This window comes from Denticeps clupeoides, chromosome 13 (genome assembly GCF_900700375.1).
Source record: "Denticeps clupeoides chromosome 13, fDenClu1.1, whole genome shotgun sequence".
NCBI lineage: Eukaryota > Metazoa > Chordata > Actinopteri > Clupeiformes > Denticipitidae > Denticeps > Denticeps clupeoides.
The window spans coordinates 3,553,959-3,567,568 of record NC_041719.1 but is presented as its reverse complement, the minus strand read 5'-3'; the positions used below and the strand labels follow the sequence as shown (position 1 = coordinate 3,567,568).

The following is a 13,610-nucleotide window of genomic DNA, read 5'->3' as shown; positions in this document are numbered from 1 at the left end:
TATATATATATAAAATAAAGGAGGGTTACATCCACAGTAATGGTTCTCGAGCCTGGGAAGAGATTTTCTAATCAGCAACTCATCATGTTAAAGTAGATGTGTTGTCCAGCTTTTTATAAATACATTTTATATGTTAATGTGATTTATCTAGTTTTGCTGTAATTTTAGAAAATGACCACTCAGATGGCCAACTGAAATTATACCGTTTTCACACAATTCTTCATACAACACAAAAACACACAATACTGCTTGTTAAGATGGAAATTTTTTTTTTATTTCTCCTCTCTCGTCATTGTTTCAGCCATGCTGAATTATATAGAGCTGCATCTTCAGCAAAGAGGGCCTTTAGGTGCTACAGACCAGAGTAGCTGTCACCATGATAGATGGGGGAAAAAAGGATGCTGGAAGCATTCTGGCAGATCATTCATAAAAATAAAAACATTGTGTAATAATAATATCACAGTTAATCATAAAGTAATAAGTTGTACAAACAAAAATGCCATGATTAACATCCCTCTGTTCAAAATTAAGAGTAAACCGTGGCCATTCTCACTGAGGCTTTGTTTTCTGTGTTAGCTGTGCTGGATATCTATGAAAATGCAGGTCTGAACCACAACTGTGTACACACACACACAGCTGAACCACTTCAGAACCACGTCAGGAGTCTGTGGCTGCACGCATGGAGAACAACCTGCATGTGACTTCTGCTGCTGGTCGAGGGGATGACAGGGTTTTTGTAGCAGCAGTAAACCCAAAGTGCTAAAATGGGGGGAGAACTGATGGTCCTGTTGTCAGACAAGCAGCTGTCTCAGATTGGCCAAATGGGCAAGTGGTCTAGTCTGTCTTGTCAGTCTTTCCACCCTCTGTCCCTGAAGCGGTCTTGTCTGCCTCAGCTTTCTCTTTCTTGTCCTTGCTGTCGATTAAATCGTGCTCTGTCTTCACCAGCTCCTGTAGCTCCTCCTACAAGATGGATCAAAAAGCATCAGCTCACACAGCTGCAGTTGGAAGATCTAAACCAAATCACTACAGGACGTAGACTAATAATAATTATAATAATAATAATACATTTAGGGTGCTTACCTTCCACCCCAAAAGATCAGCAAGAGCCAGACAGCCTTCATCACAGGTTCCAAGTTGTGCCACATCCCTGTTTAACCGGTACAGCTTCAGTCACATCAGACGTATATAACAACCCTTAGAAATCAGCTTTTAGTATTATCAAATTAAACCAATGGCCTAACAGGTGTGGTCTTACCTGTAGGCTTTATCAGAGTCAAAGTCCATCCCTCCGCCAAAGCCCAGCAGCCCAGCCACAAAATCAGACTATCGATCAAACCCACACAAAATGTTTAGAGTGTGGAAAAAAAGAAACAGCAAGCCACTGAGAAGAGAGTGTGTTTCATTGGGGGTGAAGTGCAGAGGCATCACACTTCCTGAATCCGATGTGTCTCGCACCCCTCACAGAAGAGCTGTTGGTATGAAACACACGTTACTCACCTCACCGGTCTTCTCCATGTTTATGAGAAGTCGTGGGGTGCTCTTAGGGACTCTGTACAGACATAATATGTTTCAAAATGCAGAAGCTATTAAACGTTAACAGTTTAATACATGGCATAAAAAAAAATAATAAAAACCCCATCACGTAATGCTGAAAGTTTCAATTTTACATTCAAGTAAAATTTTACATTACAATTCATGTCTTGTGAAGTAAAGTACCGCCATCTAGTGGTGAAAACAAGCAGTTACTGAGACATTAGTTTATTAGCTAATATTAGCTGTCATTTAGCCCTATTATGAATATTTATTTGTTTTATATCGGTCTTAGTGGTCTCCTAATACAGTATCTGAAGTCTCTTTCTGAAATTCAGCCGTGATGCAGAATTACAGCCACTTCGATCCAGTCCCACAATGAGATTTCCCCGGGACGCGCTGTTTCTGTGTCTGTAGCTTTAAATGATAATGAGGAAGAGAGAGGCTGGACAAGGAAGAGAGCGGTCTGTGTAAGTTGAGGGGGCCTTCGTGGAAATTACGTCATCAACACCATTCACAAACCACAATGTTTGGCTAAGACAGGAAGTTGCGTCGACGTTTTTCCCAGAAAAAAAAATTATGAACCCTTCTTCAGAGTCTCGTGTGACAGAACTAAAAAATTACATTTGTTCTCATTTTTACATCCAATCACCGAGCAACTGCAATGCTTCACACATTCGGAAGTAGTGACGGTCGGTGGAGATAATGTTTTAGGGGAGCGGCGGGAAATTCTCTGGGTGGAAAATACAACATAAGGGGACAAATTCCTGATCAGACCGTTTGAGCTGCGGCTCTCTGAACGGTGAAGCGGAATGACCAAAGCACTCTTTACACATATCGCCATTTCTAGCCACTGCAGGACCATAGACAGGCCAGGGGAACTTGTATTAATGTTAAATGATCTCACAAAGTCACATTTTCAACCTTTTAGAGCAACATAGCCTTGTACAGCTTTTTTTATTTTTATTTATTTTTCGTTTTAGTCCCTTACCTGCTGACAAGAGAGGCAAAGGGCTGGACTTGCAGAGAGGTGCCCATGATGATCAGGAGATCACACAGAGGGAAATCCTGAGACATACACAACGTGTTTGTTCACATCTATCACTAAATAAGAGACCGTTTCTGTTCTTAAATATATTGAGGGTTCATATACATATAAACACCTTTTTCATGGAAGTGAAGAATCGTGCTGGCAGATTCTCACCAAAGAAAACAATGTCTGGTAAGAGGAAAAGTTCAAAGATTCAGTTCATGCCACCAAGAATATCCTCAGTGCATCAGCATATGACGACTCACCGGGCTTCACCAGGCTGCTGCAACTATCACACTTTGGGATCTCATCGGAGAAGATTTTCTCTTTGGGATAGAGACATCAACATACACCAATATAATACAACGGCGATGGTGTAATTCATCCCAAATTAATCGGTGTATTATAATTACAGAAATACCCACCTTTCATCCAGTCCAGGTTGTACTCCTTCCGGCAGAGAAAACGGACACAGTGTGAGGTGTAGAAGGTCCCGTGGGCTTCAACCAGGTCTTCTGTTGCCAGTCCTGCGACTCGCTCCAGGGTGTCAATGTTCTAACCAGAAGACAAGACAAGTGAATTGTGGTCACTGGTGGTGGGGGGGCAGGTGGGAGTAGATCACCTCACCTGTGAGTAGCAGCGCCGGAGCAGCCCCTTGTCCTTCAGCATCCGGATGAAGTAGTGACACACTGTGGGCTTCATGCAAACAGACAGCACAGTCATCAATTCAGGCAAAACCAGCCGAAGAAGACAAAAAAAAAAAAAGAACAGAAATGGTACCTTAAACTGGCCAGGGTAAAGTTCCCTAGCCAAGGCAAAGAAAGGCTCGGGGTGTTGCTGAAATGGTAAGAGGGGGGCAGGTGTATTTTAATCATTGGCTTAAAGGTTATGAATCCACAACAACTGCCTTATTATGGGCAGACCTTAAAGTAGTCTATCTGGAATATGGCTTCTGGGTAAGGGAGGTTGTACTTCTGCAGGTTGGCGTAAAGACCTGTACCCGGGGAGCGGAAGTCAGGAATTCCTGCGGCTAAAAGAAGAGGGAACGGGAGGTGGGGTTACTGCTGAAATACTGAAATTCATTTTGAAACATTCTGAATCAGAGACTACCAACACTGTTTCTGCAAGAAGACAAATCCTTACATGTCGAAATTCCGGCCCCAACCATACATATGATATTCTTGCCTGTAAATCAAAAAATTTAGGAGATGATTTAATTACAAGCTGTATTGATGTCTGATGAAGTGTAAAAGCCTGTAAGTTTTATGATAATTATTTCTCACATTTGCCACTCTTGATGTACTGGGCCACTCCCTCCAGACTTAACTCATCCAATATCTTCTCGCCACTGCTGAAGCCCAGTGTCCGGGAGAAGAGGTTTCGCAAGAGGTCCACTGAAGAAACAGAACAAAAACCAACAAAGACGCTGAAGAACTTGCACCACACTGAACTGTAATCGAATATGAATGAAATAATATGGATTTGTGAATGTTACTCTCTGGGTCTCCGGATGCCTCTAGCTCGTCACTGCTGTCGCTGGACTGCTCCTATTAACAACAGAACTCATAAATCTATAACTTTAAGACATTAATCAACATGAAGTGATGTTATAACATGGGATTTGGGGGGATATTTAGGAGGCACTGAATAAGATGTGAATCAGCATGTGAATCTCTTCTTCACCAGTTGCCGGTCAGAACGCTTGAATTAAAGTGCTGCTAATCTGCACGTTGGTGTTTGTGGTGGGCGTGGCCACGCCTGTGACGTTCACAAGCGTGACCACGCCCACCACTGGGAAGCGGAGGCGTGCGGAGTATTGACAGGAGTGATTTTTATCGTCCAGAAAGAGGAACTAGGTAGTACGAGAGCTGTCAATCATGCCCACAGGCTCCTCCCCCCTTAGGCTGTGTTTATAAAACTAGAATTATAGTCTGGGCGTCAGCAATCGTGTTTATATCTATGGCCAGAAATAATCACACAACAGCAAAACAAAAAATTCTAGAAAGCTGTCCCCTCTCCAAGTGACAGTGGTGACATAACCGAACACTCCGTCGTATACAGCGCCGCGTAAACCGGGATCAGGCGTGACAGGCCCGGTGCTCCTCCTGACCTCGGCTTCGGGGGAATTGTCCTGGTGCTGTCGCTCGGCTTCTTCTAAAACGAGAATAAATACGCGTAAGGGCTGAATTTGCGACCATTTGTCCCGCAGCAAAACTATCTCTGTTTGTTAGCATTAGCAATTTGTCATTCAAACCGCCCGAGTCCGTTTGACTTACATGATATATGAGAATTACCTTGTGCGTCGGACATTTATTCGCGTCGTCTGCTCCTCAACAGAGACTATTAGAATCTCAACTTCTGCTCATTTGTTGTTGTGCGTCGCTGTTTCGCCTCCGACGCTGCGCCAGAGCAGCGCTGTTCCCGCCGCCAAAAGCGTCCGGGTAGGAAACAACGTTCGCAAACGAATTCAACAATTCGCATGTCAAAAACGAACGAAAACAAGCGCACGGCACCACCGAAATGGTGCAGTTTTGTCCTATCCTGTTATCCTTCCCCATCGAGATTTCCGAGGCACGTTGCTTTGACAAAGTTAAAAAGATGTGTCCCTTACCTCCTCTCCCCAACTCGTCGCCACCTGATGTGTCTTTATAGATGATTTCTAAATTCAAGAATATCCTCAATTTCACAGACCTGTATTTTGCATTCATGCAAATAGTGGTTGCTCACTGAAATCAACAACTAACAATTACATTTACAGCATTTATCAGATGCCCTTATCCAGAGCGACTTACAATCAATAGTTATAGGGACAGTCCCCCCATGGAGACACTCAGGGTTAAGTGTCTTGCTCAGGGACATAATGGTAGTAAGTGGGGTTTGAACCTGGATGTTCTGGTTCATAGGCGAGTGTGTTACCCAGTAGACTAATACCACCAATTAGAAACAGAAAAAAACAGCACAGGCCTGACACAAATTTTATTAGATTAAGAGAAATTAAGTCGTTACCTATCTCAGGAACCCTCCTTCATCAGCGCGATTGATATTTCTATACGTTTGAGCATCTAACAAAGACTGTAGCTGTAGTCCTTTCACCTAATAGGATTTGAGGATTAACACCTTTCTACAAATAAGATTTGGATAGACCTCTAAAGGCAGGTCTATCCATCTCACTTCGGCCATCCATCTCACTCACTTTTATCAGTGGGGTGCATCTTATACACACTGTCACATGGAGAAAAAACTCTTCAGAAAGCATACAGACCTATTAGTGTTTATTGTACATGCTAAATCAGTGTTACATATCCACAACTGAAAATGTTTTCAGCTTTTGATATTCAAATACTTTACAATTCATTTAGACAGTTTGAAGGAAAAGTTTTTTTTTGAAAGAAGCTACACATTCAGCTCAACATCCATGGATAGGGCAAAAACCAACTGAGGATCAATCACAGATGTGACCCTTGTTGCAAGAAATCACTATTTCTGCGACCGCTGTTGCTCACTGCTCTGCTCGGCATGCGTGTCTGCCTGTGCAGGTGGGGGAATCAGGCCCTGCTGGTACTCGGACCCAATGATGTGGCAACGTGGCAGCATCTCCTCCAGCAGAATCTGAACCAGGCCGGGGCTTTCCAGACGGGGGAGAGACGATACGTTCAATGCGCGCAGTTTCCTGAAACAAGTGGAAATATGCAATACTAATAAATCTGAACAGATGTTGTTGAATATGCTGAGCCTGCGTGTTAACCTGATTGTACCTGAGGTTCTGTAATGCAGCCAGTCCTCCCACAGAGACACTTGGGCAGTGGGAGATGTCCAGCTCTTCCAGAGAGTCCTCAAACACATGCAGACGGGACAGAAACCAGTTGTCCACTTCAGGGCAGCCCCTCAGTGTGAGACAGCGCAGTTTATTCTGCTTCACTGTAGAGAGCAGAGGGAGAGGGGGTGCAAGACAGAAAGGATCATGAATATTCATTACAAATATTACCATTGTATATGCATACATTCTGCACAAAAAAATAGAACAATTATTTACATGAATGCAATGTTTGAAAATTTGAGCTCAGTACCCAAGTTGTCCAGACCCTCGCAGTTGATTGCAGTGCCACTCATGTCCACCTCTTCAATTAAAGTGTCAGGGTAATTCATGAAGTCATAGCTGAATCTCCCTCGGCCATTCGGCCTAAACCAGTCGGTCTGACCGGCAAACCTAAGACAAAAAAAAAGGTTCAAGCTATACATGGCAGAGCAGCAGAAATCCATCATAAAATAAGGATCAAATACCTGAAACTGCCTTTCAGACTCAGAATATAGTAGGCAGAGGCTATATTGGAGCCATAGTGCTGCTGTGTATAACCATAGAAGCTGAAACAGAATTAAAAACAGAAAATAAATGGGCATGTAATAGAACCTCTTTTTTTGTATTTCATAATCATAATTTTTAATTTACAGTCATTCGTACTAAGTACACTCACAAATTTTTACGACGGACAACTTTGTTCCTGAACGAGGAGGTCCAGCCGATCAGCTGCTCCACATCGTAATACCGCTGACTCAACCAGAACACCACCCTGCTGGACAGAGGCAATCGAGTGGAGCTCCAGCATCGCCTGGCAACCAGCTGAGACGTCCCACGACAGCATCGCCACGTTGTCTAGCAGGGTGCGGCAAAGGAACAGTGAAAAACAGGTTCATTTCTCTAATGTGTGTGTGGCAGATAAAATATAGTGAATTGAATGAACTTTCGTGGTGTTTGGAGGACGATACTTTCGGGGGCTTTCCTTTGGAGGCTCCTCCTAGCAGCCAACTCAACAGCAAACACAGCATATAGTCTCTACATGTTACTGATTCCTAAACACACTGACAGCCTGCTGGTTGAAAATCCTGCACCCATTATTTCAGCTGCATGCGTCTCACTACAGAATAAGACACACAAGACACACTTTACTGGGCCAGATTACTCTTGTGTAAAATTAACCAAGATTCTCCTTTCAAATACAGACAAGCAACTGGCACAGTGCTGAATAATGGACAAATAATAACCTTAGAAAAAACCCGATGTACAACCTATGCTATTTCATTAAATAACGTGCACGACACAACGTGCGTTCTTATACCGTTAGGTGTTTATTCATAAGAAAGATTTTACTGAAGGATGCGCTCACCATGCAGGGGGCCGCCATGTTTTTTTATAAGATTGTACGGGTCGTCTAAAGGGACAAAAGGTCCCATGAAAAATCGCGATACGTAATAAACTCTACGAGTGATAGACATGTTTCTTTAATAGCACAGTTATAAGAGAATGTGCATACTTTTTATGTAATGTAAAACCCCGCGAATGTCATACATTTATATGTTCCAACGAACAAGATCGGTGCGCTCAATACGTCACCAGATGGCGCTTTGGTCTCTCTTTTGAGCCATGGCTGTACGCGACAGGAACGGATGTCTTTCTTGCATGGAGGATTATTTTAAATAGTGGTTCAACTTTCACACGAACGTCAGCATTTCTCCTTTGGATTTAATTAACTGTTTTCTTCAGAACTCTTCATACAGCACACCATAATGACAACATGAAAAAAATACTTGAGGTTATAAATTTATAAAAAATGCTCATGTTCATAAGCATTCACAGCCTTTTCCATAAAGCTCAAACTTGAGCTCAAGTACCTCCGGTTTCCCCTGATCATCATTGAGATGTTTCTGCAGCTTACCTGGAGTCCAGCTAAGGAAAAATTGTGGTTTGTACCTGATTTGGAAAGGCACTATAAGGTCTATATAAGGTCCCACAGTTCACAGTTCATGTCAGAGCACAAAACAAGCATGAAGTCAAAGGATTTGTCTGCAGACCTCTGAGACAGGATTGTTCCAGATTTTTTTTCCTGATTTGACTCTCTGGTCTGATCAGACTCTTCGGTGTGAATGCCAGGCATCACATTTGGAAGAAAACCAGGCACCACTTATCACCAGGCCAGGACCAGCCATACAGTGAATGGCAACACCACAGAGCTTTTGAACTTAAACTGAGGTGATGGTTAATCTTTAAGCAGGACAATGACCCTAGACACACAGCCAACACTCCAAAGGAGTTGCTTCAGGACAACTCCTGTGCCTGTGTGGCCCAAACATGAATCTGTTTGAAATTCTATGCAGATTTCTTAAAATGGCTGCTTCCAATCCAGCCTGATGGAGCTTGAGAGGTACTGTAAAAAGGAATCGGCCAAACTGGCCAAGGATAGGTGTGCCAAGCTTGTGGCATTATATTCAAAAACCCTTCAGCCTGTAATTTCTGTCAAAGGTGCATCAACAATTTATTTTTTTTTTAATAAATTTGCCAAAACCTCAAGTAAACTTTTTTCACATTGTCATTATGGCGTGTTGTGTGTAGAATTCTGAGGATCTTTTAAAATCTGTTTTGGAATAAGGCTGTAACATAACAAAATGTGGAAAAAGTGATGCACTCTACATTTCCAATATGGGTCCAGGACAGGGTCTCCATAATTCCATAATTGTGGGCACTGACATTGGAATCAACACAAAACTGTGCCTGTATCTCCCTGTTGTCTAAAACTAGGCCACATTCTGCAACTATATCTATATTTTTTCATCTACATCTATATTTTCGGATTATTAACAACAGCGTAATTGTCACGATCCGGTCCGTAAAGGACAGTTTCACTGTTGTCCTGTGTAATGTTGTGTTCACCAGTGTCAACGTCACTGATGTCTCCCCTGTCCTGTGATTCACCATTAAACCCCTATTTCGTGATGTCAGGTGAAAGCGTCCTTCATTCCTCGTCTTCTCGTCGCTCTTCGTCCACCTCTCCGTGCACCCGCCTCGTCATGCCCGCATGGACGTGACAGTAATAAATGCAACTCAATTCATTCTAATTTGTCATAAAGACTTATGTACACAGTCTGTAATGTTCATACACATATTGATATGATATGCATGTTTCACATGATAGGACCATGCCCTGAGAGACAGCACAACCAAAAGTATATGTTTGCTGTATAAGTGCCCTCAGGCCTCTTTTGTGGAACAGAATTTGATGAAAATAAACCTTGCCCTTTAAGATTATCTCTCTTCTTGGAACACTCCATTGGTCATCGGGGTATTAAGGAGTCAATTACCAGAGGGTCGTGAGGAGTAGAGAGGTTGTAATAAAGCAATAAGCCATGGGAGACTGCATGTCACGGGCGTTTAATCACCGTTAAGGGACGTTGTTAGGAAGATAAAAAGTGTCTATAAAAGTCACCGTACTGCACCACCTCTAGAGGCTTCAAGCGGTTGTTACTGCAAATCGATAAAATATAATGAAGCAAAATTCTATTTAGGAATGTTTAGAATTTGTTGTTGGGTAAAAAAGCCAAAGCAGTAGAGCTTCAAGAAAGTCCGACCTCTACATGAGAAAGAATTCTGTAAGGAGATTTGTTTTCAAGGAGGGATAGAGGACCTGCCTCATTAGTGCAATAGTCTTTACAGAATTAATGACTTAATGTTCTTAAACCTTTAGCATAAACCATCAAGTGATTTAATTTTTTTTTTACGTCCTCCGCTTTACATATTTATCTACCTATTTATCATCTACCTGATTGCAGTTTTGTGCCGTATTTTTACACTGTAAACACTTGCATGTCTCTGTGTCCTGGTTCAACCGCCCTGTGCGCATTTAATTGCGAATAAAGTGTGTTGAATTTGAATCACACTCTAGTCATTAAATCATTGAAATATGATTGCCTTCATTACGTCATTTCATCATTAATTCAGTCACATGTTAGTAGGCTATTAAACTTGGTCAATTTGAAGATAATCTAATGTTCTGAAGCATGAATGGGAAGCGTGATTCATAGATGCATTCATATACGGTGGAGAGGCTCTTTTTAGTTGCATATCAAGTCTCCAATGGTTTAATAATTCATAAATGCCGGGACAGTGGGGCATGTGGCATTTCGTTCTCATGGGTGTGCATGAATATGTATGCATTACCTTATCTGTATGCAAACACACAGCAAACAGGTGTCTGAAAGGGCAGAGGGTCCACGTTGATTTCACAGGGTCAAAAACAGGCATTTGCATATTGGTGCTCTTCATAAGCACAATGCCCGTACTTGGCAGCATGCGGTCAGCTCTAAAAATAATTCGTTTTCTCGTATTTGTTTGTCAGTTCCCACTCTGCCCCATTTGATGTGCTGCAGAGAGAAGCGGCGCAGATTCTGCAGAGCGTTTATCTCGCCCGAGCTGCCATGGCTTCGATGTAATGGCGTCTTTTCCCGCGGAGTGGAGTGAAAGGAGAACATGCCTCGGAGGCTCTTGTCACGTTCTGGGGCACAATGGCACCGCGGCCGGCCGATGAAGTGTGTGTTCCGCGGGGTTCTGGCGGGCTTTTGTAAACTCTTAAATCACTGCCTGACAGATTGATGTCGTCCCCCAGCCAGCGCAGAGCTGGTGCGGGAAAATGTGGTGTGGAGATTTAGCCCCGTAGATAATGCCGCAGCCTTGTTGTGTGTGAAGATAAGAATGAGAACCGACTCCAGTCAGTCACTTGATACATTTCGGTTGAAAAAGAGTCTACCATAATCCTCTTTGGATCGTTCGATTACAGTCATTGGTTTTTTGGGGGTGAATTTGATCCAGATTAATTATTTAGCTTTTAATATCTCAGTTATTTCAACCCCAGAGAATGTGTGAGATCTAAAATGATGAGTCGCTATTGTCCTCTGTCCTCTTCATTTGCAAAAATGTTCCCTTTTGGAGAGTTTTATGGTAGGCACAACAATGAATGTTACATAACATTATAGTGGCTAATTTCCACTTGCGTTCAGTTACCAGGTTGCTGGCCAAGGATGTTAATTTTAGGAACCAATGGCCACCGAGTGCGGAAAAGCACCCATTATTTCATACTCAAGTTCACATTCCTGCCAATGAAGTGTGAAGTGCGACAGACCCCCTCAATATGCTGCCGTGTCCTCGCTGACCAAGCCCAAGGCCGTGACAGACCGCTGTGCTTTGGGCTCGTTTACGCAGTGTCTGAGCTGATTTCCGGGCAATCTGGGGACCAGCATTAATGGACTTTTTTTCCCGTATGAGCAATTAAGGTCGCTGATTGCATGCTGAAGGACAATGATCCACGCAACTGGAGCTGTGAGTTGATTTCAAACTAATGGAACAGGGTCACACCAGCTGAGATTAAATGGTGTTGAATGTCGAGTTAAAAAACTCACATGCTTTTGAATTTGGTTTTGAATTCAGAAGGGTTCCCCATAGTCAGCTTGTCTTAATTGTACTTTTAGTCTAGTCCTTGCATCAAGCTGGCATTTTTAAACTTTGTTTATTGGAATTAGAGCATGAACAAGAACAATATTCTCAAGAGGTTACAAAAGAAAACAGCTCAAATAATCCCCAATCTAGACCCCAAATAAAACAAAACCAAACAAAAGGAACAGAAAAATAACTATGCATTCATATACATACAGATACTACAGACAGCCCCCACAATCAACCTATACAACTGTATCACCCAGGACCCAGGGAAATTCTTCATCTTTACCAGATCAAGAAAAGGACCCCAAATCTTTTTTTTTTAAATGTCTTAAGAAAACCCCTAAGTGAAAGTCTTATCCTTTCCAATTTAACGAAATAAAGAATCCAGTGAATTTGGCTGGGAGGTTTAGAGGATTTCCAGTTTGTCCTAATTAATCTTCTCGCCAGTCAGGTAGAAAAGGCCAGCACGTCCCTTTGATGAGCAGACAATGAAGGAGGTGAGGAGAAAACCCCAAACAATGCCCCAAGCATTGGGTTGGGCTCTACTCTTTTCCCCACAAATTCTGACAACATGTCAAATATCTCAGTCCGGTACTGGTGTAAAGAAGGGCAAAGCCAGAGCACATGAATAATATTGGCAGGGGACTGCTGACATCGGTCACACAATGGACTGACGCCCTCATAGATTTGTGATAACCGCAGCTTAGTGTAATATGAACGATGTAAGATCTTAAACTGTATGGGGCCAAGTCTAGCACAAATGGATGATCCATGAACTCGCAGCAGCCAAACGCTTTTCTTAATTAAAACAAAGTTACCTTGTTATTAAATTATTGTTACCTTATTATACACTCAAGAATACTCTACATCCAGTCCAGTGCATTTCTCCCCATGGTAAATAAAATAATAATATAATAATAAAGTGAAGTGATTGTCACGTGTGATACACAGCAGCACAGCACACGATGCACACAGTGAAATTTGTCCTCTGCATTTAACCCATCACCCTGAGTGAGCAGTGGGCAGCCATGACAGGCGCCCGGGGAGCAGTGTGTGGGGACGGTGCTTTGCTTAGTGGCACCTCAGTGGCACCTTGGCGGATCGGGATTCGAACCGGCAACCTTCTGATTATGGGGCCGGCAACCTTCTTTAACCGCTAGGCCACCACTGCCCCAAAGATGTACTGCGTTGGCCGGGAATCGAACCCGGGTCAACTGCTTGGAAGGCAGCTATGCTCACCACTATACCACCAACGCACCAACATTCTGTTTTCTTTTCTGCTGCATTTTAAAGAAAGTGTGTTCAAAGGTTGCTTGGTGATTTTCTCCTAGCTATCTGCTGACCCACCGCAAGTTTCCCAGAAACGATGTAATGCCGCAAATGCATATTGCGAAAGTGACTCCATTGCGGATGGGAGACACATGAAACACACACACTGGATAAAAATAATAACCTGCTTAAACGAGAGGAAATTACCTCTCGTCTTGTTTTCATCAACAAAAAAAAAAAAAAAGTTTTTATTTTGTAAGCCATATTTAGCCTCGTTCTTATTTGTCGGCAATATTACGTGACATTTTTTTATCATCACATGTGAAGTATTTGTGCTGCGTCTTGTCTTGTTTCTGTCACGTCATATGCAACATGAAAACAACATTAGAACAACATTCCCTGTTACTGCACCATCCTGCTTCTGAACATTTGGGACAGTGGTGGCCTAGCGGTTTAAGGAAACAAATCCCGAACCGCCAAAGCCAAGCACCGTCCCCACACACCACCTGGCACCTGTCG

General features: G+C 42.7%; 2 protein-coding genes and 1 non-coding gene across 6 annotated transcripts; all 3 read right to left on the bottom strand.

The window, feature by feature from the left end:
* Nucleotides 1–252: 252 nt before the first annotated feature.
* On the bottom strand, nt 253–5,652 carry sirt2 (sirtuin 2 (silent mating type information regulation 2, homolog) 2 (S. cerevisiae)). 4 transcript variants are annotated; one of them, XM_029001687.1, is made up of 18 exons: nt 5,567–5,652; nt 5,172–5,219; nt 4,837–4,975; nt 4,671–4,714; nt 4,056–4,107; nt 3,844–3,954; nt 3,704–3,745; nt 3,484–3,590; nt 3,341–3,397; nt 3,188–3,256; nt 2,986–3,115; nt 2,827–2,886; nt 2,694–2,749; nt 2,522–2,598; nt 1,498–1,549; nt 1,256–1,323; nt 1,081–1,147; nt 253–960 (listed from the first exon to the last, which is right to left on the bottom strand). In XM_029001687.1, coding segments are annotated over exons 5-18 (1,023 nt in total). In that variant the 5' UTR covers nt 4,057–4,107; nt 4,671–4,714; nt 4,837–4,975; nt 5,172–5,219; nt 5,567–5,652; the 3' UTR covers nt 253–834. The 4 variants fall into 4 exon arrangements, with proteins under 4 accessions (XP_028857520.1, XP_028857519.1, XP_028857521.1 ...); XM_029001686.1 differs by having other exon boundaries at nt 4,855–4,975; XM_029001688.1 differs by lacking the exons at nt 4,671–4,714; nt 4,837–4,975 and having other exon boundaries at nt 5,567–5,635.
* Nucleotides 5,653–5,815: 163 nt separating this feature from the next.
* dmac2 (distal membrane arm assembly component 2) lies at nt 5,816–7,741 on the bottom strand. The gene is made up of 6 exons (XM_029001689.1): nt 7,723–7,741; nt 7,033–7,211; nt 6,842–6,922; nt 6,628–6,767; nt 6,316–6,478; nt 5,816–6,230 (listed from the first exon to the last, which is right to left on the bottom strand). Exons 1-6 carry the CDS (start codon nt 7,738–7,740, stop codon nt 6,038–6,040), a joined length of 774 nt encoding a protein of 257 aa, XP_028857522.1. The 5' UTR covers nt 7,741; the 3' UTR covers nt 5,816–6,037.
* Nucleotides 7,742–13,006: 5,265 nt separating this feature from the next.
* Nucleotides 13,007–13,078, bottom strand: trnag-ucc (transfer RNA glycine (anticodon UCC)). Its single transcript has one exon. It is a non-coding gene; the product is annotated as a tRNA-Gly (tRNA).
* Between the last annotated feature and the right edge of the window lie 532 nt (nt 13,079–13,610).

What these genes read in the sequence shown, in the direction of transcription:
- sirt2 (XM_029001686.1), bottom strand. An exon ending in ACAATTCCCCCGAAGCCGAG is followed by an intron (nt 4,108 to 4,670) that starts GTCAGGAGGAGC and finishes TGTTGTTAATAG; the next exon opens with GAGCAGTCCAGCGACAGCAG. An exon ending in TTTGCCTCTCTTGTCAGCAG is followed by an intron (nt 1,550 to 2,521) that starts GTAAGGGACTAA and finishes ATGTCTGTACAG; the next exon opens with AGTCCCTAAGAGCACCCCAC.
- dmac2 (XM_029001689.1), bottom strand. An exon ending in GTTGTCCGTCGTAAAAATTT is followed by an intron (nt 6,923 to 7,032) that starts GTGAGTGTACTT and finishes ATTCTGTTTCAG; the next exon opens with CTTCTATGGTTATACACAGC. An exon ending in GCTGCATTACAGAACCTCAG is followed by an intron (nt 6,231 to 6,315) that starts GTACAATCAGGT and finishes CACTTGTTTCAG; the next exon opens with GAAACTGCGCGCATTGAACG.